At 47.0% G+C, this 26209-nt stretch overlaps 1 protein-coding gene across 1 annotated transcript in view; it reads right to left on the bottom strand.

The window, feature by feature from the left end:
* Nucleotides 1-15321, bottom strand: part of TRAPPC10 (trafficking protein particle complex subunit 10) — a gene marked incomplete at its 3' end in the record, with an annotated part of 75652 nt that extends 60331 nt beyond the window's left edge. Inside the window, exon 1 of the mRNA XM_081088026.1 lies at nucleotides 15071-15321. Within this exon, the coding sequence (XP_080944152.1) occupies nucleotides 15071-15137 (67 nt within the window). The 5' untranslated portion in view covers nucleotides 15138-15321. The remainder of the gene's footprint in view (nucleotides 1-15070) is intronic.
* Between the last annotated feature and the right edge of the window lie 10888 nt (nucleotides 15322-26209).

Raw genomic sequence — 26209 nt, 5'->3', positions numbered from 1 at the left:
GGAGGAAGATTTTTCAAACAATAAGAGGAATTCAAAGTACAATCTCATTAAATCTCTCCGTGTGTGTGTGTACATATGCTACCAGTTCTCAACACTAAGTAGGGGGCACATGGAGATCTGAGCATTCAGTAACACCTGAGGGCAGATCCAGGGATGTGCATGGTCGTCCCCTGCCCCTTACCATATCAGTGCAAGGCAGTGCCCTGGCAGGGCGATGAGGAGGGGTAGGCACAGGAGGCATTCAAGTGTGAAGGGAAACATCAGGGGACAGTCACTTTGCTCTGAAGAGAGGGTCATGGGCACTCTGCCTGGGTGCTGCCCAGACCCACTAGGCACCTGCCCCCAGGCTGAGGAAAGGCCAGTTCAGATACTCCCCGGGAAAGGCAGGCAGAGCCTTAGGTTTCTTTTTTTCCCCCAATTTTATTTTATTTTACTTTTCCATCACCATTTCTCCTCTCTAAGCCCTCTTCCACTTCCACCCATACCCCTCCAGACCCACAATCACACACTGTTGTCCATGCCCATGAGTTCTCTCTCTTTTTCTTTTTTTTTTTTTGCTTAATCCCTCCCCCCTCCCCAACCTACCCCATTCCCAGAGCTGTCTGCCTGCTCGAGCCCTAGGTTTCTGATTATATGAACCTGTTTTCTTATTACTTATGCCAGCTGTAACTGGATTTTCTGTTACATGTGGTCAGATGACAGACCTTCACTATTTCCTGAATTATGTCTGCGTACTCTGAGATTTTTACAAGCATAAATCCATGTATTAATCATGTAATTTAAAATTTTTATGTCTTAAGAGCAGATAGCTAGTTAAACATGGAGGAAAGAATTAAAAAAGATGATTTCAGTGACTTAAGCATAAATGAATCATATCTCAACAAACTCTGCTTAACATTTTCTTTGAAACAGAAGGACTTAGGGTCTAAATTATAGAGAAAGTAATTAGCAACTTATATCAACATTAAAAAGACACTAACAGGTCTAATTTACAAAACACAAGTCACTACAGATATAGATGTAGCATTTAGATATTAGATCACCAACAATAAGTCAATAAGAAATTGGCCATTTTTAAAGAAACTCTAGACTTCGAAGAAGTTGATTATAACTAAAAATAGAATCCTATAGGCTAGGGCCGGGGTCTTTTTAGACCCAAGATGCTATCGCTAAAATGATAAGCTAATCAAAGCCTAGTAACAGGCCCATATAAACCCAATGATAACGATGTTGCTGCTGCTATCCAGCAATGTGGTCGGGTTAGTTAAAGCTGTCGTCAGAGTCATATGCCATCTGTTTTACCATTCGTCAGCCTAAAGGGTAACAGAACTGTTTACTGTCAATCATTTTATGCACAAAACCTTTTACTTTAGGTCCACTAAAACTGCAAAGTCACAAACTTATTTAATATTAAACAATTTTTAAATTCATATTTTGGCTCAGGCCAGGTGGCTCAATTGGTTGGAGCACTGTCCCGTATACCAAAGGGTTACAGGTTCGATTCCCAGTCAGGTCACATAGGTTGCGTGATCAATCCCTAGAACTTGGTCACGTCGTGAGGCAAAAAATCGATGTTTCTCTCTCTCTCTCTAAAAATCAATAAAAACATATCCTCAGGTGAGAATTCATATTTTAATCCTGAACAGTCAATTGCACCATATTTTAATCCTTAACAGTCAATTGATACTTAATGAGCAGAGGACTCCAGGATGTCACAGCTCAGCACATCCTGTCACTTCATCGCTGGCTTTCACGGTATGCCCATGCCATAGCCCTCCTCCTGATCCTTCCTGTGAACATGCACACGAGGACATACACATGCGCTCTCTCCCACTTTGCTTTTCCCATTTTCCCAGTACCAAGTCTAGATAAGTTACTTTCCCTGGTAAGTGTAATCAAAGCGGGGGGGAGTACAAAGTATATTAGTGTTAATCAAGTTTTATACTCTGGGAATCTGTAGAAAAGGGACTACAATAGATATAGAGAGTCTACTACAAGATATAAAATCCCAAAGTCTTTCTTTTTCATCAGTAAACATAATTAGCACACATGTCAAGTGTTAACAGGGTTTGAGCAAACACTTGTAACCAGGGGACAACAGTCACCTCTAATACTCAGAGACGAGACTAGACTTAAAATCGGAGAGTCTAAACAAAAAGATTGGATAAATGCATATAAATATAAGAATACTGAAGAATCAGTCTTTGTTTAAAAAAATGTTTTTAAAGATGATTGTAGCAGTCTGAATTATAGCACTTGTAAATTCATGAAGAGATCATGTATTTTAAAAAAAACTGCCCGGCAGTGTGGCTCAGTAGTTGAACTCTGATCTATGAATCAGGAGGTCACAGTTTGATTTCTGGTCAAGGCACATGCCTGGGTTGCAAGCTTAATCCTCAGTAGGGGGCGTGCAGGAGGCAGCTGATCCATGATTCGCTATCATCATTGATGTTTCTATCTCTCCCTCTCCCTTCCTCTCTGAAATCAATAAAAATATATTAAAATTTTTTTTCAAAGTCTCAGGCCCACTCAGACCTGTTGAATCAGAAACTCTGGTGCAGCCTGGGGGTTCTAACAAGTCCTCAGAGCACTGGGATGTAGCTCCTTTGAGAACCTCGCTCTAACTCTGTCATCCACAAGTATCCATGAAAACAGAAAGAAAGAAAATACAGAAGATAGAGCAGTTCATTAAAACCCTGAAGTCCTGAATTTGCACTGAAAAGATCAGTGTGAATTTAGGACTCTAACTTTAAAGTCCTAGCTCTATTCCCCTGAAAAGGCTCAGCAGCACTTTAGCAGCCCAGGCATGCAGACTGGGCTCTCAAAATACCACCTCCCACCACAGGGAGTCAGGGCTCCTTGGAGAAATGGCTGATTCCAGGTCTAGGGCAAGAAATGTACAAAATGAGTCTGGGACCATCTTGTTACCTCAGATAGCAAAGAAACTAACAAAACTTCGTACATCTCAGAAGCCAAAGTAGTTGTTCAGGATGGAACAACTCGCTTATCAATGAGGATGACAACTTCAATGGGTGGAAACAAATCAAGAGTGTTAAAATTCTTAAGTTATTTTCTTTTTTTTAAAAAAAATGTTTTTATTGATTTTAGAGAGAGGAAGGGAGACGTACAGAGAGATAGAAACATCAATGAGAGAGAACCATAGGTCAGTTGCCTCCACATGTCCCCTGCTGGGGATGGAGCCTGCAACCTAGGCATGTGCCCTGACTGGGAATCAAACTGGTGGTTCATGAATCGATGCTCAACAACTAAGCCACAACAGCTGGCCATAAGTTCTTAATAATACTTCAAACACACACACACACACACACACACACACACACACAAATTGACCATAACTAAAGGAACTAATGAACCAGCTGACTCTGAAAACAGTACATAAAGGAAATGATCAAGCACTTAGTCTGCCTTCCTGTACACACTATACCACTGGGAAACCAATAATAGAAACATACGTCCGTATGTGTGTATATGCATATACACACACTCCTATACAGAAGTATTTCAGCTAATAAAAAAGAAATGGTAAAATTAGAATATCACCATTTTATAACCCTGCGGGAATTAATGACATGAGAATAAATGACTGCTAACATCACAAAAAAGAGAGACCACCAGACATTATGCACGGGCTGATGGAAGAACACACTACCACCTATGAAATAGTCTTGCCAAAAATAATCCAACCCCAATCTGAGCCTGCCTCTGGCTCCAACAACCACTTTACAGGAACACAGAGGGCAAAGGATGGTATTCAAGGACAACACAAGACGCAGGTGGCAAAGTCCAGACAAGGGGTGGACACTGCCACGGGATTAACAACCTGGGATCTTGAACAATTTGCAAGGAATGAAAGGGAAGTGGAAGGGAAACCAGATGGAGGTGGTCACTGGCGGGGGAGGGACATCTGTAATACTTTTAGCCATAAAGATAAACTTTAAAAAATAAATGAAAGGGAAATCAAGATTTTAAGAGAAACTGAAAACACCTGAAAACTTTGATACAAATTAATTCAGAGTTTAAAAAAAGGCACACTATCAATGTAAACACTGAATATTTGATATTAAGAATTTTTTAGGTGTTGTAAAGGTTTTGTAGTTATGGTTTTTGTTTGTTTATTTTAGAATGAACTTTTTATGAATTTTTCTTTATTGATTTGAGAGAGAAACATTGATCTGTTGTTCCACCCATCTATGCATTCATTGTTTCATTTTGGTATGTGCCCTGACCAGTGATCGAACCTGTAACCTTGGCGTATTGGGATGATGCTCCAAACAACTGAGCCACTCTGGTCAGGCTGTAGGGTTTCTTTATAATATTCTGTTTACTTTTGTACAAAGTTACAAGTTTCCATAATAAAAAGTTTGAAATTATACAACTCTCCCATTTCTCTTACCCTTTACTCCTCTTTCTTTTTGCCATAGCACTTGTCACCTATTATCTTCTATATATATAAAAGTCTAAGCGACTGAACGACCGAACAACCGGTCAACCTGTCACTATGATGCGCACTGACCTCCAGGGGGCAGATGCTCAATGCAGGAGCTGCCCCCTGGTGGTCAGTGTGCTCCCATAGCAGGAGTGCTGCTCAGCTTATGGGTGCTAGATGCCGGGCTCACGGCTGGCGAGCACACCTATGGCAGCGCTACTGAGCAGAGACAGGGCAGGCCCAGTGGGGCCAGGATGAGTGGGAGCTGCGCCTGGCCTGGGCTCAGGCTCCTCCCCAGCCGCCTACTGCTTCATGCACTACTACATCCCCTGAGGGGCCAAGCCTGCGGGGATTGGGCCAAAACTGGCAGTCCGACATCCCCCAAGGGGTCCCAGATTGAGAGAGGGCGCAGGCCAGGCTAAGGGACACCACCGGTGCACGAATCCATGCACCGGGCCTCTAGTAGTATATAATTTACTGTTTATGTATGTTATACATTTCCTCATGCTAGAATGTAAGCTCTAAGAGGGCTGATATTGTTGTTCACAAATGTAACCCAAGCATCTCCAACAGTGCCTGGCATATAACAGATGCTGAGTGGATATTTGTTGACTGGTGAGTCTAGCCCAGTGGTTGGCAAACTGCGGCTCGGCAAACCGTGGCTCGAGAGCCACATGCAGCTCTTTGGCCCCTTCAGTGTGGCTCTTCCACAAAATACCGGCTCTTCCACAAAATACCGACTTCTGTGCATGGGCCACGAAGTTTCAATCGCACTGTATGTGTGCACCCGCACGTGGTATTTTGTGGAAGAGCCACACTGAAGGGGCCAAAGGGCCGCATGTGGTTTGTGAGCCACAGTTTGCCGACCACAGGTCTATCCTGACTACTTCATATTTTACACAAGACAATCTGGGGCCCCCAAAGGACAGGATATCCTACAGCAGAAGTGATGACAGGGTTGGGCATCAGAATATGTTCTCAGAATACAAACTTAATTTTAGATTATACTAAAAATTTCTAGTGTAGCTGACTTAGTTCTTAGATTACTAAAGGAAGTGATTTTTTATTTTATTTAACTCCATAGGAAATGCTTTCTCACAGGGCTAATTTTAGGGGAAACACCCCTTCCATGTGGGCAGAGGGTGCCTGACTGCCCAACTACTTGGTAAAGTTATTACGGTAGAGGGGCATCAGCCACCGTGATGCAGGTCCTCCTTACACTACCAAACACTGAGGGACCTAGTCAAGCACAGTGATGCCCTCAGGTCTTCACACCTTCAGAAAGGCCTCTGACAGCCCTTCCCATTGCTCAGCTTGAAGCTTAGAAACTTTCTAATGGATCCAGATGAATTAAAAGTGTCCATAAAGGTGAGTTACAGATTTTGTAAAAATTACTACCCAAAAGTGTTGTTAGTTCCAAGGTAACTACCTAAAATTTCAGCTCTCAAATCAATGCAATGACTTCCAAATGCTAAACAGATCTGTCAAAAATAAGAAAAATGTCCTGATATACATACCTGTTGCTTTATATTCTCTCCTCACTTTGTGAAAAATGTAACAACCAAGGACCTAAAACAATAATACTGAGGAAGGAATCATCATGTGACAATGGCCAAGAAGTCAAATAAGGACATTTATTTCCCTTGAGGGAGGGGTGGGGGGGAGACAGACTGCAAAAAGGGCTCATCTTTTTCTAAGAGATCATCCCACCTTGTGTCAACTTCTGGAGCCCAATTTCCAGATGCCAGGGAATAAATTCCCATCGTCAGGAGGAGAGTGGGACACACCTCCAAAGGCAGAAGTGATATAAAAGCCCAAGACACTCACTGGGTGCTGGCCAATATGCACTGGCTGCCAGTGGAGATACTGTGGTATAGGGATAAACAGGGTCCCCAAAATTTGTGCACATCCTGACACCCAGAACCTGTGAATGGGACTTTGGAAAAAGAGCCTTGTAGATGTACTTAAGTTAAGGATCTCAAATGAAATCATTCCAGATCATCTGGATGGGCTCTAAATGTCCAATAAAAGACCAAAGAGAAAACACAGGGAGAGAGAAGGCCTTGTGAAGACGAGGCAGAGATGAGAGGAATGCAGCTACAAGCCCAGGCCGCCAAAGACTTCTGGGAGCTAGAAGAGACAGGAAGGATTCTCCCCTAAAACCCTGGGAGGGAGTGCAGCCCTGCTGACCCCTTGATTTTCAACTTCTGGTCCCCAGAACTGTGAGAAAATAAATTTCTGTTCTTTTAAGCCACCTAGTTTTTGATCATTTGTTACAGCAAAAACTAATACATATGATATAAAATATAAAAATGAAACGCACATTTTTTTCTAGTGCTATTTCATCTTCTAGACATGTTTTTTGCTATATCTCTTAAGCATCAAAATAAACACAGGTAATTCTGAAGAGGTCCAATCACCAAGAAACACATAAAAAGAGCCTCACTAATCATCAGGTATGGGCACACCAAAACAACTACGATGGCCTTGGGCTGGGCAAAGTATTCTTAGATACACTATCAAAAGTACAATCCATAAAAGCAAAAAAAAATATTAACTAGACTTGATCAAAATGAAAAACATTTGTGCTTCAAAAGACACCATTGAGAAAATATTTGTAAATCATCAATCTAATAAAGGTCATATACACAGAAAATATAATAAACTCTTACAACTGAATGACAATCTAATTTTTAAATGGGCAAATAATTTGAATAAATAATTCACTAAAGAAGATATATAAATGGCTAATAAGAACAAGCAAAGATGCTCAATATCACTAATCATTAGGGAAATGCATATTAAAACCAAAATCAGATACCACTACATGCCCACAAGGATGACTATAATAAAAAAGACAGACAAGTATCAGCAAAGATCTGGATAAACTGGGACCCTAACATATTGCTGGTGGGAGTGTTAAGCAGTACAGCCACTTTGGAAAACAACTTGACAGCTTCTTAAAAAGTTAGACATAAGCTTATCATACAAAATAGCAATTCTGCTCCCAAGAATCTTTCCATGGAAATTAAAAACACAAGTGCAAAAAAATAAAAACACAAGTCCACACATACAAATATTCATAAAAGCCAAAAACTGGAAACAAAATGTCCATCAACTGGTGAAAGGATAAACAAAATGTGGTCCACCCATACAATGGAATACTATTCAGCAATAAAAAGGGAACAGATGATAAATGGTGCAACATGGATGAACCTCAAAAACCAGTGTGAAAGAAGCCAGACACCAAGACTGATGTCATTTCTATTAAATGTCTAGAAAGCACACGTGTATAGAGACAGAAAACAGACTGGTGGATGCCTATGTCTAGGGGTGGGAGCAGGGATTAACTGCTAAAAAGTACAACGGAATTTCTTGGGGTGATAGAAATGTTCTAAAACTGAATTATGGTGATGGCTGCACAACTCTAAAAATAAACAGTCAAAGAAGTGTACGCTTATAATGGATAAATTTTACCATATAAGGATTAAAGCTCAATAAACCTGTTTTTTAAAAACACACAACTATGATAGTTTTTTTCACATCCACAGACTGGCAAAAAAAAAAAAAAAATTGTAAATAACTCCGATCCAGTGTAGTAAATACAACTTGGAGTACTGCTTTTTCACAGGTGATTAGGAAGCAGTTTTCAAAATGTAAACTGCTCTCATCTTCTGACCCAGCAATTCCACTCCTGGATTCCATTCTTTACCATAAAAAACTGTGTTCCTGTTTTACTGATGCTTTTTTAAGATTTCAAGTTCAGTTTTTTGGGTTTTTTAAAATATATTTTATTGATTTTTTACAGAGAGGAAGGGAGAGGGATAGAGAGTTAGAAACATAGATGAGAGAGAAACATCGACCAGCTGCCTTCTGCACACCCCCAACTGGGGATTTGCCTGCAACCAAGGTACATGCCCTTGACCGGAATCGAACCTGGGATCTTTCAGTCCACAGGTCGACACTCTATCCACTGAGCCAAACCGGCCAGGGCTCAAGTTCAGTTTTTAAAGTTACAGATGTATCTCTTTCAAGGCTTCATCCAAAAGCCGGGTTGATAGTCCCCCAACCTAAATCTCCACCTCAGAAGCTGAATCAGAAAGTTTCAATTTGGTCGTAAAGTTTCTACTGACTTGTAGTAAAGACAGTGTAACTGAACACAACAACTCAGGACCCCATTTCACAGAATAGAGTCCCTCGCATACAAGTTAACTTTATTTCTTTTACTGTATTAACATGTATTTTCTCAGTCAAAACTCTAAAAAGAGAATTTTCCATTATCAAATAAACTAAGCATATAGCAATTTACCTAAAAACAAGTGTAGGTGATGAGAATTCATACTTTCCAAATATTTTCTACAAAGCTGTCTTATCTTGATAAAAACATGTGCTTACAGAAAATAATTGTATGCCATCAAAAGCTTCTAACTTACAGAAGCATTATGTGAGTTATAGCACCGTTTGCATTTACTGAGCAGTTACTATGTGCCAGCATTGTTCTAGGTGGTGCAGACAGCAATGAACAAAACAGATAAAGGTCCTGCAATTCTGAACCTCATATTCATTTGTAGGCCACCTGGGTTAGGGGTAGAGAAACAATAAACAAAGAAAAAACAAATATTTATGTCAAGGGGTGCTGAGCCAAGAAAACTGAATGAAGTCAAAGGGGTGCTAAAGGATAAGTGGAGTGAAGGGGTGGCACCTAAGCAGCCGCCAGAGGAAGGAAGGGAAGGTCAGTGGAGCCATGCTGGCACTGCTGGAACACAGCCGCCAAGGCGCAGAGGGTACACGCTGCAGCCAGGAAGCCAGTGCTGGGGGCCCCGATGGCGGGGAGGGGGCACTGGACATCAGGGAGCGTCTGTCCCTGGAGGGGTCTGAGCAGAGGAATGACATGCTGTGGCTTCTTTTTTAGAGGGCTCACCCTTAACCCCATAGAGAACTAGCTTCAAGGGGCTAAAACAGAAATAGAGAGGTTAGCTGGGAGGCCCCTGGAATAACCCCGGGAAAGATGAAGGTGGCATGGGTTTGGGGGAGCAGCAGCACATATGGAGAAAAGTGGCTAAATTCTAAATAAATGTTAAAGATAAAACGATATTTGCTGATAGACTGAATGTTAGCTGTGAGAGAAAGAGTTAGGGATGGCTCCAAACTCATTAATTTTTAATTTAAAATTCAAATATCCTCTAAAACCAAAATACTGTGAATACATTGAAAATTCACAGTAAGAGCAGTTACTGAAGAAAGATTTGATTAGTAAAGAGGAGGCTACAGAGGCTCTGGGGCTAATACAGTAGGAAGCTATTCAGAAAGAGGTGTCTGTAGTATATGGGGTTCAGAACATGTGGATTATTTTGAGGTGAAGGCAACTGAGACAAGAGAAACTGGTACCTCTCCCTTAGTTTAAATTAGGGGCCTTGCCCATAATAAGAGTTTCACCAGAAATAAGGTTTTTTTGACCTATGTATAGAGCAGGGCAACTACTAATTACTGGACATCTGCTCTTGTCATCCTGCAATGTCCCTCCTCCCCTCTGTAGCCCCAGGTGCCTCACCGCATCCTTAGCTCAGAATGTTATATGTCCCTCATTTCCCGTCTGTCCCTGAACTGCTCCTGTATGTGGAGTAGCTGACTCTCTCATGTACATGGGATTCCCATACATAAGAATGTAATTACATTTGGTTAATTTCTCTTGTTAATCTGTCTCATGTCCACTGATTATTAGACCAGCCAGAAAAACCTAGAAGGGTAGAGGAAAAGGTTTTCCACCCCAAGAGAGTATTTAAGGCCATGCAGTATTTTCCCACAGCCCTGGTCTGTCATCTAGACCTGAAGTTACCAGGTGAGAGCAGAGGGAACAGGACATCTGCAAGTGATCCCTTGTGAGACCACACACACTAAATTGTGCAATTCATATGAAAAGACACTGTCAACTGGCAAAAAAACAAAAACATTTTTAGACAAAAAAATTATTCAGTGAGTCACTTGCATTTCCAATAAAAGATGACCAACTCAGCCTTTCCTATCTCACTGAGTAGCCCACATCATCATATCAGTTCCCTTCTAGAAAGACTAGCTTATGTGTTATGTCTTCCATACTTGATTACTTCAGATTCATTAGCACTTTTAAAAAATCAGACCCTTTGAGTTTCATTTGCATAAACCAAATTTTACTTTACTAGAAACTCTTCAAAAACATATTTTGTAAATCAGATATGTGAATTGAAGTTCAAGTAGAAAAGGAAGCTTTTCACTTCTAAATTATCCATTCAAATCCACCCTAGAGTCAGGATAATCGTATCCTATACAATAAAAGGCTAATATGCAAATTGACCAAACAGTGGAACGACCGGTCCCTATGACGTGCACAGACCACCAGGGGCAGACGCTCAACACAGGAGCTGCCCCCTGGTAGTCAGTACACTCCCACAGGGGGAGCATCGCTCAGCCAGAAGCCGGGCTCACAGCCTTGTGGCAGTCAGTCACCTCCCCAGGGCTCCCGGACTGCGAGAGGGCGCAGGCCAGGCTGAGGGTACCCCCCTCCCCCCCCCCACCACCACAGTGTACGAATTTCATGCACTGGGCCTCTAGTGTCCTAATAACATAGGTTCCCAAACTGTGTACCCAGGTGAGGTGCCTCAAGGTACCAGCAAGCCCCCAGAGGCCCCAGGAGACAGTTGAAATTATGAGGAAGCAGCAATGCTAGGGATGCAGCTACACCCTACTTCACGTATTGTTTCTATACTACATCACAGCACATTCCTTTCCATGATGTCATCACAAAACAGGGTGGTGCTGTGATAAAAGTCCACCAAAAAAAAAAAAAAATCAAAGAGTGTAGCAGTGTCCAATCGGACTCCCAGGTTAGAGAGTCCTGCAGTGCCCAAGAGGTGCAACACCCACTAGTACGTTGCTGTGGTTATCTAAGAATTAAATAAACTTTTCCCCCCAACTAGTATGTATTATTTTTTTTCCAAATAGCTATTAGGACATAATACTTAATAAAATTATTTGGACCTACCTACTTAGTAAATGAAATTATTAAGTATTCTTTTTTATCTAGGTGACAGGAAAAAATTCTGAGACACTAAAGCCATTGTGAACAGAGAAAGTTTAGGAATCTCTCCTCAGTAGCTAACTTTCTGCACACTGATCACTCTTCTGAGTGCTTCACAATATTCATTCTTTTAACCCCATTTCCCCCTATCAGGTTGGTACCATCACTATCCTTAGTTCACAGATGAGGCTAAGATTATGAAATGCTCTCTAAGTCACACGTGTAAGACCTAACTGTTTTTAACCAGTCCCGGGTAGAACTGACAAATAAAGCAAGGTGAGCACATTTGCTAGAGCCTTCAGTCCCTGCCCTCCTCACATACTCCAAGGAACAGCTGAGGTTTCCTAAGGTGAACTGCTTCTCCCACTTCTCAACTGCTGATTTGCTATTGGCTTAAGAATCCAATATGGACCAAGACTTGCATTTATGTGTATTGATTTTTTTAAAAAGACATTAAAAGGTACTTTTCTGGTAATGAAACTGAGGTAGTAGTTAAATCACAAGCACTGGATTTTCAGGCTTAGCAGAAAACTGTGATGTGCAAATTTTAATACTTTACCTTACCGGGGGAAAAACACAGATTCCAACCAGATATAAAACGTTACAGACCTGCTCATTTCTGTTGCCTTTTTCTCCCTTTCAAAACTTATAATATCACATCTGGAACCCCAAGTACAGAGAGAGATTCAGACCAATGAAATAGGCAATATAAAATGTGACTGGTGAGACAGAGCCTTTGGGCTGTGTTATTTTTCAGATTCCACACAATCCCATTTTGACAGTACGTGCCATTCTAGGTGTGATGCCGACACTCAGCAAAGAAAAGTCACGTATCAGTGGAATCCCAATAACTCTGTCCATGAACAAGATAGCTGGAAAAGGAACTTACCTTTCCTCACATACCCTTGGAGCAGACACCTAACTAAGTATTTATTCTAAAGCAAAGAACTGACCCAGTGATTGGGGGGAAAAAACTAAGCTAAAACAAATTCGGATCAAATGGATCTGCTGGATTTGTTTCAGTTTCACTGTGTATTTTTTATGATTAATAAATTACACTATAAGTATTCAAATTGCTATGATTAGGTAATTCGTCACCCAATGTCCTCCCGTTATTAGTACCACTACTGTTCACCTAGCATCCCTGCCAGATCCCCTCTGAGGCAGTCACTGCTCCAGAGGCAGGCAGGCGGCAGGTGCAAACCCTTGTAACTGTGGACGAAGGCCATTAAAACTTTTAGGTAGCTTCAGAATATTAATTCAGCAGGTTTTCAAGTAACAGTGAATTCCCCCTAATCTCTGGGGACTTTCCATTCTTCTCATGGCCACATATAAACAGCTCCTAAATTTACCTGAACCAGTTATATTCTACATTCTTCTCAGAAAGATCTACACACAATTCATTTTCACTTAAGATGTTCTAAATTCTATAAAGAAGAAAAAAACTGAAAACAAGCATAAACTCTACTTTCACTTTAAAATGAACACACACAGGCCTCATAGGGCACAATGGCTAGGTAAGTATTCAAGAAGATGTAAAGGGACTCTTGAAAACAAAAATGTTGCATGCTAAGACAACTAAGTACATAAGAGCAGAAACTGTGAAGCCTCTGGAGGGATTTTTAAAGCAAGTTTCCCACCTTCTTTGCACTGCTTAGACTAGCTCCTCCCTCCAAGCATGTGCAGCTGGAAGAATGGAACAAGGTAAAGTATGAAGTTAAACCAGGACGAGTGCCACCAAAGCTCAGCCCAGAGACACCAAAATGTCATTTCAAGGCTGAACTATGAAGGCAGCCTTTCAAAAAGTTAAAAAATCTTTAACTTCTAAAGGGATCGTCTCACCTCTCAAGCTAACTTTCTCTGAAAGTTTACTGCCGCTTTCTTTCCTGGGGTGCCTTTTAAGGCCGATACCGTCAGTGCACATAGCAATTACTCAGGGGAAGCTTCCACCAATGTAACAAATCTTCAGCTGTCATGCGTGTGTGTAAGAAACTAAACAGTAACAGGACCTCAAACACAGACTCCTGGACTCCTTGAATCCAACAGAGCTTTAGGAGCTTCTCAGAAATGTACAGACACAACGCTATAGAAACACACCGCTACGAGAAAGTAAGCCAAGGGGTGCGAGATGTCATTCGGCGTGTGGGTGCCCCTACCAGCAGCATGTATGCGCGCGCACAATGTGCACACCACCTGGGGAGAAGCTTCCGGAAACCTCCCATTCAGACTGCACTGAGCATGGCGCTGCTCCTGCGCCCCGGGGATCAGAAAGCGCCTGAACTGCAGGGCCTCCAGATCAAGGCCACACACCCGTCCGCCCGGACTTAGGTGCAGTCCCGAGTAAGGCTCGCAGTTATAATTATTCTGTGTGTGTGTGGGGGGGGGGGGGGGGTGCGGAGGGGGGGGAGCTACTGCTGAACCATTCAAGTCTCCAAATAGAGATGAAACTGTCCATTTCCCTAAGCAAGTTTACCAACTAAAGATGAAGTAGCAAACTTTAAATATACAATTTCTTGGGGGATCCGACAAGAGGGAGAATACAAGGAGCGTGTCCATTAATCAGAAAAAAGGGGAAAAAAAAAAAAAACAGGAAGAAAGAGAAAGAGATATGCAGAGTCTCCTATGGCCTGGCCACCCCGATTTTGCTGTACGAGTGCTTCCTTTCAGAGCACGGAAGACCACCTGAAAGATTAACTGAAGACACAAAAATACTGCCAAAAGTCAAGACTGTCGCTTCGAAATACCTCCCTGCAAGCCTCGAAATGCCAGCCAACATTCAACCCTTCCCATTCGTTATTTTTAAAGTATTTAACTCTAAAGTCATCGCTGTAGCTATGAGGAGGGATTTCTGTAACAGAAAAACAATTCCTCTGGGTATGCACGAATGTGGCAAAAAGGGGGGCGTGGGGGGGGGGGCGGGACGGGCCCAGGTCTAGTTGTCCGGCGTGTGGACTCGCCAGTGGGGCCTCGCTAACCTCTACGATCTCATCTGCGAAATGGGTTTCTCCCCGGGAACAGCACCCGGGCAGGCGAGAGCCTACGGGCGGGGGGGAGGGGGGGGGTAGACTCGAGGAGCAGGTGCGCGCGGCGCAGCCCTGGCCCGCCGTCTCGATTCGGTCCGGAACGGTCGCGCCCGTGCAAGACAGACGACCTGCGCCTTCCATTTATTTAACACTTTACTCAAGTACAAACCCGGTAAACGCACGCAAACTTCGTCCTCGCTCCCCAGTCTGCGAGCCTCGAGGGCCCTCCCCGGGGTCGGGGAGCGGTGTGACCGGGAGGACAACACGACCCCCGGCCGGGAGGACGGACCCTGCGGTCGCAGGCGGAACGACAGAGCCTGGGAAGCGCGCCGGCCCCGGGCGCTGTCAAACTGCACGAAACGGCCCGGGACGGCGTCTCCCCGGGGTCAGAGGTCGCTCGCGGGACGGAGGTCTGCCGCCGCCGCCCCGGCCACACCTCCAACCAGGGAGCGGCCCGGCGGGGTGCGAGGGGACCGAGGGGCCGGCGAGCCGGGGCCCGGCCGCCTACAACGGCCGCCGCCCCCTCCCGCGCCGACGGGCACTCACAGGTGACGATGGGCTTGTTCTCCATGGTGTAGATCACCGGCGGCAGCGGCTCCTCAGGGGCGTCCATGGGCGTCCGGCGTCACCGACCCGGCCCCCCGCGCCCCATGGGCAGCCCCGAGGCCGTCCCCGGCCAGCCCGTGCCTGAGCGGCGCCGCCGGCCGCGACAGCGACGCCTGCCCGGCCGCGGGAGGAAGATTCCCGGCCGGCCGCCCGCAGCTGCCGGCGCATCCACTTCCGGTACCGGCGCTGCCGCGGGACCGCTTCCGGGACGCGCGTCTTAAAGGGGAGGGCTCCCGTCCGGCTGGCGCTGCCCTCCGACCGAAAGGCAGCCCGGCGGCGTGGGGTGCGCAGAGGGAAAGCGGGCAGCGGCCGAGCGCCGGGGGCAGTCGCCCACAGCGGAGCGGAGCTGCAGTGGCTGCAGGGCTGGGAGCCGCCCCTGGGGCCGGCGTCTCCCTGGGGCGGACCAGGGACCTAGCCTCCCGGGGCGGGGGGGGGGGGGGAGGGAACACTGCGGGGCTCCCAGGACATGGCTCCCCGCGGAGTGCACGACGTCCAGGGTGGGTGCACGTGGCCCCTCCATCGCACCTGGAGACCGGGCGGCCCCAGCCCCACCACGCAGATTCCCCAGGTGGAGGGGCAGCCACGGGTGGGGGCGGGTCACCGACAACTTCTGGACACAGACACGACCCGGGAGCCACTGTGGACTCGGGATGACCTGGAGGGGAGGGGAGCCCAGGGGGGGCTCGGGATGACCCGGAGGGGGAGAGGGGGGCACTGAAAATGGCATGTGGACACAGGCATGGCCCTGGAGTCACGGACAGCACGTGGTCAGGGGAGACCCTGGGTGCCAGTGGCACGTGGACGCAGGTAATTCCTCCTTGTGCGGGCCTGCTGGCATCCCCTCGCCTTTACCCAACGCTGGAGGCCTCCGGGGGGCAGTTAGGACACCGGATTCATCCCCACCGCGGGCTGCACGGCAGTTAGCCCTTGCAAAACCCTCTGTCTGGTGCTTTCTCGTTACTCTGCTGTTAGGAAGTAGAACAAGGTTACTGCCTTCTCGCTAAAGACCTACAGCACACACCCCAGTGCTTCCTCCAGACTCCCCCCCAGGCCCCCTTGCCACAAGTCCCTGCAGATCACTGGAGTGAACCGCCTCTCTCTCTGAATTTCCACAGCATGTTGACTCCCCTCCTGTTAGCACTGGTTTCCTGCGTCCCTGACTGTAACCCTTTTGAATTTAGGGACTGTGCCTGTTACTTTGTCTGTAACTGCCCCCCACCCCCACCCCCTACCCAGGCGCACAGGACCTTCCCCGGAATAGGCAGTGGGACACATTTTGGGAACGCCACAAAATCAGTCCTTCCTTTCAGTCCGCAGGCCGACGCTCTATCCACTGAGCCAAACCGGTTCCGGCATCAATCCTTACTTTTGACTGCATATAAGTTTCTTGTGTAAGGAAAGTACAGTTAGAGTAACTTTTTTAAAAAACGGAATCTTGTTTTAATCTGATTTTTCAAAATAGTATTACTGATTTCAGAGAGGAAGGGAGAGGGAGCGAGAGAAACATCAATGATGAGAGAGAATCATTGATCGGTTGCCTCCTGCACACCCCCTACTGGGGATCGAGCCCATAACCCCGGCATGTACCCTTGACCGGATCGGAACCTGAGACCCTTCAGTCTGCAGGCTGACACTCTATCCGCTGAGCCAAACCAGCCAGGGCTAGAGTAACTTTTGCAAATGAAATAAAGCAAATGTACATGTGAAATAGTTTGAGTGTGAACACAGCTGCTGCGTGTTGTTCGTGTAGCATGGTGCATTGCAGCTGGGTGAGGAGGCGAAGATCAGCGCTAGGGGGGCTGGCACCCCTGAGGCAGGCAGAGCACGGGTTAGAAGGAGCTAGGCGGCCGGAGAGCCAGAGTCTCAGGGGGAGCGGGGGAGGGGGGGGGAGGGGGGGTGCTGTAAGTCCTAGGCTTCTGCTGCGATCAGCATGTGTAGGATGAGAGTCCATGTGGCTTACCAGGAAGAGGCTGTTACGGAATTGAGAACGGCACAAAGACTAGGGGCCGAGCAGAGCTACAGAAAAGGCCTCACTGATACCTCATTAGCATTCAGCTCAACTGGGACCCTAGCTTGAGGACCACACCCCCAGGGGTCAGCCTCCTTCATCTGTGAAGGCCGGATAAGTGTTTCGGGCTTCAGGGCCATATGCGGTTTCTGTCTCAAACTTTTCCTTGGGATTTTTAAAAACAATTATCTAAAAATGTAAAAATTAGCCCTGACCAGTGTGGCGCAGTTGGTTGAGTATTGTCCCATGTACTGAGAGGTTGCTGGTTCAAATTCCCAGTTAAGGGAACATACCGGGTTTCTAGTTTAATCCCCAGTAGGAGGCGTGCAGGAGGCAGTGGATTGATGTTTCTCTCCCTCTCCCTCTCTAAAATCAATAAAAACATTTTTTTTAAAAAAAGATTATGTATATATAAACTATTCTTAGCTCAACGGCCATACCAAAACAGGTCGTGGCCAAGATGTGTCCCGTGAGCCATCTCTAAGCCCTGCTCTGAGTAAGGCCTACACTAGACCCACCTTAACAAAGTGTACAGCAAAGCCTTGACGAGATCCGCAAGAGAGATTTGAACATTGACTCCTGCAAGTAGGGGACACTGAGGACATTTCTCAGATCCAGCCTAACAAAGAATAAAACCAAACCTGTAAAAGGTCAAGGTGATAAAGGCAGTAATTGACCTGCCAACGACCACAAATGTCAGAACGCTTCTCTGGAAGATGATCCAGAGTCTCTACAACTTGTAAGTGATCGATGTCCAGTACAGACACAAAAAATGGACTAGACATGCAAAAACCAGAAAGTGTAAACCATAGTCAGGAAAAAAGAAGTCGTCAATAGAAACCAACCCCGGTATAGCCCAGATGTTATATTTACAGATAAAGACTACACAGCAACTGTAATAAACGTGTTCAAAGAATTAAATGAAAATATGGTCTTAATCATTAAAGACTGCAGAGTAATAGCAAGTATAAAAAAGAACGGGCGGTCTAGCCCTGGCCGGTGTGCTCAGTGGTTAGAACACAGGCCTGCACACCCAAGGTTCGCGGGTTCAATTCCTGGTCAAGGGCCTGGGTTGGAGATTCCATCCTCCACATATGGGAGGCAAACAATCGATGTATCTCACACTGATGTTTCTCTCTCTCTCTCCCTCCCTAGCTCCTTTCCACTCTTTTAAAATCAATAGAAAAATATCTTTGGATGAGGATTAACAGCAACAACAAAAAATAATGGAAGTTCTAGAACTGAAAAGTACAACTGAAGTGAAAATTTTACTGCATTGGCTTAACAGCAGATTGGAAATAGCAGGAGGAGTCAGTGATCTTAAAGACCGATCAATACAAATTTTTTCAATCTGAAGAAGAGAAAAATGATTGAAGAAAAAAATCAACAGAGCCTTAGAGAATAGGCAGACATTTTATTTGAAAAAAAAAAAAAATACAGCCAGAGTCCACAAATTTGATGAAAAAGATTGATTTATAGGTCAAAAAAACTCTGCAAAACCTCAGAACACATACTAAGAAAAACATGTGCAGGCACATCACAGTCAGACTGTTGAAAACCGTAAAGAAGATCTTGAAAGCAGCCAGCAAAGGAGGACACGTTACCTTCAGGGGAACAATGATGAGAGTTTTCATTGACTTCTCATCAGACACAATCCAAACTGGAAAACAACGGTATAAACCAGTAAAGTGCTGAATTTAAAAAACTTAGCCCCAAACCCTTTGTCCAACAAAAATACTCCAAAAGATGAGGGCAGATAAAGATGCTTTCAGATAAAGTTGAGAGAATCTGTGTCCGCACGCGGGTCCTATAGTAAATGCTGACGATGTCCTTCAGGGTGAAAGGACACGAGACCAGATGAAAGTGGGACAATAGGAAGGGAAGGATCGCCTGCCCCGGGAGCGATCAGCAAGGGGGTAACAGTGGTGATGCTTTTTCCTCCCCATAACTCCCTCAAGAAAGAAACATACTTGATTACTTTGTGTGACGGTTTTAAAAAATATATGTTAAAGACATAAGGATAAGGTGGACAGAGGGCTCTTGCATTTGGGAGTCTATCCTTGTGGAATGGGAACGTTAGGGTGTGAAGTGAGAAGTGGGCGATGAGAGGCTCCTGTATAAAGAGAGAAGACTGAAGTAATACAATAGTAACTCAAAATAGAATTTGATATCAGGATTTCCAGCCCTAGAGCAAAACCACAAAAACAAAATTAAAAATGAAACAACATAAGGGTTTGGCTAAGAAGCCAGTAAAAGAAGCAAAACGGAAAAATATAAAACATTTGATTATGGGAGATAACTGCAATACTATCAACAATAAAAAATATATTAAAGTGAAAGAAAAAAACCACCAAAAACATTTGATTAGTCTAAAAGCAGTCAGGAAAGGAACAACAGATGAATAAACATCAGAGCGGACCATACAGTGGCCAATCATCACATAAAAAGAGGCTCAGCAACCAGCAGATACCAAGGAAATGCAAATTAAAGTGACAACGACTGACAGCTCACTTCACATCTACTCAAATAGCTAAAATGATTTTATTTTAAAACCTGACAACACCAAAGATACAGTCCAAGCCCAGGCCTCCATGTAATTCGTCTGTTCTCACCCAGACATCGTCCAGAGACTGAGAAAAGAGTCACTCACAAGTCTTCCTTCGTGAGGACACAGACACTGTCCTGGCCCCACCGGCCGCTCTGGGTGGAAGTTTTTTCTTTCCGGAGGGACGGGAGGGAGGGGCAAGGCTCTCCGACTCTGTTTTAGGCAAAACTTAGGCTCGCGGGCAGTTTTCTCTCCGGCAGAACCGTCAGAGATTCTTTGTTCACATGGGAATTTAGAAAATGCTTGAATTCAGCACAAACACTGGCTTAGCAATTCCTTTTCATCACGGTGAAAATGGTGGTATTACTGTTAATCGATGTCTATTCCTTTTCAGATCCGTTTGTTCTGAGACAGCATTTGTTTTTGTTTTTGTAAAGGTTGCTGGAACTTGAGCCCAAATGGCCTTTCCTGGCAGCCCATTACACTGTGTCCAGAGGCAAAGAGCCTGTTCAATTATGTATTGGAGTGCTGCGTAGGCTTGGTCTAAAACGGAGGCACCACAGGATTGTCTGTCTCTGTCCCACTCTCAGGCCCTCTCCACTGAGCCAGCAAACATGCCCAGCGGATGTATGCATAGTGGCCAAAGCCTAGAAGCAGCCAGATGGTCTTTGACAGGTGACTGGTTAGACAAACTGGTCCACCCGCGCCACGGAACATTATGCAGCAATAAAAAGGACTGACCTGTCCAGGCACACAGCAACCTGGATGAGTCTTGATAGAACGATGCTGCATGCAAAACGCCCAACCCCAGTCACATAGCCTGTGATTTCATTTATGGAACATTCTTGAAGTGACGAATTATAGAAATGGAGGACAGACTAGTGGTTGCCAAGGGTTAGGAGGGCGTGTGGGGTAAGTCTGCAGGCCGATGCTCTATCCACTGAGCCAAACCGGTTAGGACAAAACCCAACTGACTTTAAAGTAGTAACACGTGAGGCTCCAAAGAGCCCACAAGGTGACGATGTGGCACTCGCCCCGCTGTGTCAGCACCTCCCTCCCCCCAGGTGTTCAGGGGCAGGGGCAGCACAGTGCTGGGCCTCGGGGTCAGAGGTCGTCTTCCATGCAGTTAATGTGTGCTTTTAACCAAGCCTTCCAAAAACAGTACCCTCAGGTGGGCAAATGGTCCACAAAAGGGGAAACATAATTAGTAACAATTATGTAATTACTATAAATAATCTGCCTCGAGTAACTAATGAAATGCCACAGAAATTTTTTCCCTACAATTAACAAAAATGTGGGGGGATAAAAGAGACCAGAAGTGAGCTGAGGGAGGGGCGGGTGTGGTAACCCAGGCAGACCAGCAGGCGGAGGGCAGCTCTGCTCTGAAGTGCCACCGTTTTATTTCTTTTTCCTTTTTAAAAAAAAAATGATTTTTAGAGGGCCAGAGAGAGAAACATCCATTTGATTTGTTGTTCCACTTATTTATGCATTCATTGGTTGATTCTTATGTGCCCTGACTGGAGAGCGAACCTGCAATCTTGGCATCTCGGGTCGATGCTCTAAACAAACTGAGCTACCCGGCCAGGCCCCAGCCACCTTTTAAACAGGCAGTGACACCCGTCCATCCTTTGACCCAGCGCCTGGGTTCTAGAGCTCTTTAAGGAAAGTCTCTCCCAGATCTTGGATAAAAACCTGTTGCAGCATTGTTTGCAGCATCAGCTAAAAATTGGAAATGACCTAAAATAAATACCAATAACTGTGTTACATAAAGTATGCCATTTGTGTTGAAAAACTGTTATGTCATCGTCAAAACGGTGTTTGGAAAGGGTTTCAGATAGTCTGAGAAACGCCTATAATGTTCATTGAGAAAAGTCGGTCCCGGGATTATAAAGCTTCTGCCTGGCGATGACACTGGCTGCTACTGCCGTGCTCTTTCTGCCATTATTGGAGTGGCCACCTGCGTGGAGGTTTGCCAGAAGTCGGAGGACTCCCCCGCCCCACCAGAGGAATCGTGGCAGCATGGACTTAAAGAGGTTGAAATGTAGGCTTTAGCAACGGAGAAGCCAACAGTCAGCACCGGCCTGAAATCTTATCTGAATCCTGGATATCTTTAGGCTTTTGTACTTTATTTTTATTTTTTTAAAAATATATTTTATTGATTTTTTACAGAGAGGAAGGGAGAGAGACAGAGAGTTAGAAACATTGATCAGCCGCCTCCTGCACATCTCCTACTGGGGATATGCCTGCAACCCAGGTACATGCCCTTGACCAGAATCGAACCTGGGACCTTTGAGTCCGCAGGCCGACGCTCTATCCACTGAGCCAAACCGGTTTCGGCAAGGCTTTTGTACTTTAAAAAAAATCTCTTGAGCATTTTAAAAGGAATAAATGTGGACTTTTAAAAAGCTAAAATATGCCCTAGCCGGTTTGTCTCAGTGGATGGAGCATTGGCCTGTGGACTGAAGGGTCCCAGGTTCCATTCCGGTCAAGGGCACATGTCTGGGCTATGAGCTCGATCCCCAGTAGGGGGCGTGCGGGAGGCAGCTGATCAATGATTCTCATCATTCATGTTTCTTCTCCCTTCCTCTCTGAAATCAATAAAAAAATATATATATATTTTTTAAAAAGCTAAAATAAAAGCCTTAAAGTGAAGGTGTGATATGATCACAACCACATAAAAGAAAGAACTCTTTTAAAAGAGTTTGGAAGGGATGCATCAAAATGCTGGCAGTGACTGTCCCTCTGCACTCCAGCACCATTGCACATTCGTCACTGATCTGAAGAGGCGGTGTGTGCAAAAAGGGCTCAGGTTGTGGTTAGGCGGCCGATCTGAGCAGGATGCATGGCTTCTACATTACTCCTCGCTTCTCCTCAGTCTCAACTTTCTCATCGAAGAGCAGGGCTCATGACAGAGTTTTTCCCTCCAAAACATGCATCCTGTGTAATTGATCCCCACAGAATCCCCAGGAGGAGGAATTCCCATCCCCATTTCACAGATGGGGAAGTGGAGGCACTGACCCCTGGGGCTCGGCCACGGAACACTGTGCGCCTTGCTCCTTTCAGCTGGAAGCCAGGGCACCCGAAAGCGGGGCTGCCATCATCATCCCACTTTCTACAGGAGGAGCCTGAGGCACAGGCATTAGAGGGCAGAGCGGCCCGGGCCCCAGGCCTGTCCTCCTAGCACACGGCTGCCTGCGGGTGTCTTTGTGCCTCATTCTCAGGAAGAACCTGCTCTCCACTTGTGCAGCATTGGACAGGTTGAAATCTAGGCGTTAGCAGCATCCTTCTCCCAGGTTTCATTCTGCATTATGTGACTTAAATAATTAGCGATGGTGAAATCAAACCTGGCACTATAGATGGCATTTCTGGACATTCTGTTCAAGCCTCCTAGTTTTAGCTCAGGTGCCTTTCTTCTTGGCTTTCTGGCAGCCTGAGTTCTTGCTCTCCCCTTTCAAACAGAGGCTATCCTCCCAGCAGCCTGTCCATTTCCAAACCTCCGTCCCTCACGGGTGTCCCTGCTCAGAGGGGTGGGAGACAGGGAGCAGGAGGGACCACCTGCTAGAGACCCTCATCTGTCCTCCACCCACCTTATCAGACCCTCAAGCCCAGGAGCCACTCCCTGCCCTGGTGGGGGAAGCCGGCTGTGGCCTGGCTTAGCCTTTGGGAGCAGGGCCAGCGCCTCTTGTGCCAGCCTCTGGCACATCTAATATTGGGGTAACAGGAACAGAAGAGGAAGGAGGGGTGAGGGAAAGGCCAACTTAAGGGCTGGCTGCCCCAAATGCCAACCTCCAAGGGCACCGAACCTCACTGGAGTAGGCGGGAAGGATGGAGTCAGCTAACCCAGATTCCATGTGTCTCTTCCTGCCTAAGCAGCACCATGTAAACTGTCCTGTCGCAGTGGCCTGCGTGCTGCACACAGACCCGCAGCCCTGCTGGGTGCCCAGGCCGCACGCCCGCAGGTCTGATTTCACTGCAGAGGGGCGGCCCCGGCACTGTAAGGTGCCCACCCCAGGGCCTTCGGGCCCCACTTTCCTGCCTCAGGCCCAGAGCAGGCTGAGCAGAAAGGACTGGGCACTGGCACCACCAGGTCCTCCCGCACCAAGTGGGTAGATAAGTGTGCCAACCTCCCCTTGCTCAGAGTGTATCAGCGGCTTCTGAGAGGGGTTAAGCCCCCAGAGGTAACCAGCAAGGACAGGCACCGTCGCGGCTCCTTGCCCCTCCCTTCTCACCCTCCCCACCTCGCTCCCCTCTCTGGGTCCACTGGCAAACAGACCACCTGCACCCGAGTCCTTGCTCAGAGTCCACTGTGGTTCTGCTGCCCATGCACGCTGCCCAGCCCCGACCCAAGAGGGGCACCCGTGGTTGCCCAACAGCCTAGAACAGATGCATCCATGGCCTGGTGTCTGAAAATCAATGATTCATTTATTATTTCGATGTTCAATGTTTAATAGGCTGCCTTGGGACTTGGCTGGCTCAGGACACACGTAATAAATACTTCCTTTCGAGCGTTCAGAGTCCTTAATGGTTATTAATAGAAAGCCCTTTCAGGGAAGGTGGGAGCCATGCGTGAGGGCCGCGGCTCTGAGGGGGCTGGAGGGCTGCCCTGGCCAAGCTGCCCGCAGGCCTCAGCCCAGCTCTGGTGGGACCTAAAGGCTCCCTCGAAGGGTCAGCCAGCCTAAGGGGTCCTGGCAGGACGGGCCAGGCGCTCAGACCAAAGGCGACCGACAGCTGTAGAGCCGGGCTGGCATGGTTCTGGTGGGACTAACAGCAACCCTCAGCCCAGGGAGCCTCACCCTCCTGATACCCGGGAGCTTCCCGAACCCGTGCTATCGGGGTTCCGTGGAGGCTTCCTCCGTGGGCGTGGTGGAGCGTCACCTCCATCTCCATCCAGCTCCTTCCCCTTGTCTGAGGAATGGGGAGGGGCTGAGAGTTCCAAGCTTATATCTAGTCAGAGTTTGGTCTTCCTGGTGACCAGACCTCCTCCAGGAGCCACCCAGGAGCCCACCCACAGTCACCTCACCAGAACAAAAGAGGCTCCTCGTGCTCTTATGGCTGAGGAATTTCCCAGGGTTTCAGGAGCTCTGTGTCCTGGAGAAACAGACCAGGAGGGGCTGGGGAGGTACGTTCTGGACCACGGAACCTCAGACACCCTAAGGCAGGGCACCCTCCAAACCCAGAGTCACGTGCGGCCCGAGAGGTGGGCACATCTCCTTCCACACCAAACCTGCCCCTGCTCAAGGGGGCGCTGCCGCTGGGCCGCCGCCACTATTTCATGGTTGGAAGCAGCAGGAGAGGGTGTGAGCAGGGAGTGGTCAGTAATGCATACCTGCTCCGCCGTCGTCCTGAGATGCAGCTTCTGCGTCATGTCGGGGCGGCAGGGTCCCTGGAGGCAGCAGCCCCCTCCCCACTGTGTGTAAGTGTGGAGGCTCACCCGACGGCCCTGGGCTGTCCCCGGGGGTCAGGCTTCTTGCAAAGTCCTGGGCAGGGAACTGACCGCGTAGAGACATTGTCAGATCTTTACCAGGAAGCGAGCCGGTGGAACAGGCTGTGGGGATGTCCTGGAGGCGCGCTGGTCAGGAATAGTGCCTGAGGCCCGGGGAGAAGCCGCATGAAGCTGCATGCGGGTGTGTGGCACCGGCGCAGACAGCGGGGCAAAGGGGCACCCCGCTCTGCATCTGCCGGGCAGACAGCACCGAGTCCTTTGAAGTCGGGCTCCTGGGCTCCTGGCCCTCCGTGGTGGGTGCTTAACGCATACGGTGGTTTTGCAAACAGGCTGGACACACCTAGCGAGAGCCAGCTGTCCTCTCCCCCATCCCAGCTCCCGTTTCAGGTCTCTAAGGACACCCCCAGGCTCCTGCACACACCTCCTGGTTCAGAGTGCTCTGGGGTCCCTGGAATCCCCGCCTCTGACTCCCAAGGCTCACCTCACACTCTGGGCCTGCAGAGAAGATGGGGACAGACCTGGGACAGCACTGGGTCTCCCTTCTCCTGGACGGAGCCATCATCTCTGGCCAGCCTTACACACCGTCCTGCCAGACACACCCTTCCAGAAGGCAGTATGAGGGCCTCACCGGACTCCGCATTCTCATTTTAGGGGGTCAGCCTCCACTCCACCCCGCTGGGGTACCCTCCGGCTATAGGCAGGGCCCTCCCCGGGAGGAGGGACTGAAAACACCACCCAGTGCCCCCACAGGTCACACTTTCTGCCCACTTTCCACACCACCTGTCTCCTGGAATAAAGTGCCTGTGGGTGGAATGTTCGCCCCGCTCCCTGATGGAGCTAGAGCCCAGATCAAGTGACATCACTAACTCCTCTGAGACGTCACAGGACAAGCTGATTTATTTAGCATTTGGGGAGCACTTTCTTTAAGAGGAGCTTTTGTTTCCACAAATCCCACCGCGTACGGGTCACCTGGACTGTGGTGTTCTCAGGCTTTATTCCGGGAGAGACGGAAATTATTCCAGAGCAAAGTCTTGTGATTTCACCGCTTTTCTTAATAGGCCGGTGCTTAAATAACACTAAGCT

Source organism: Myotis nattereri, assembly GCF_964212035.1.
Source record: "Myotis nattereri genome assembly, chromosome: 3".
Lineage (NCBI taxonomy): Eukaryota > Metazoa > Chordata > Mammalia > Chiroptera > Vespertilionidae > Myotis > Myotis nattereri.
This window is presented reverse-complemented; position numbering and strand designations above follow the sequence as displayed.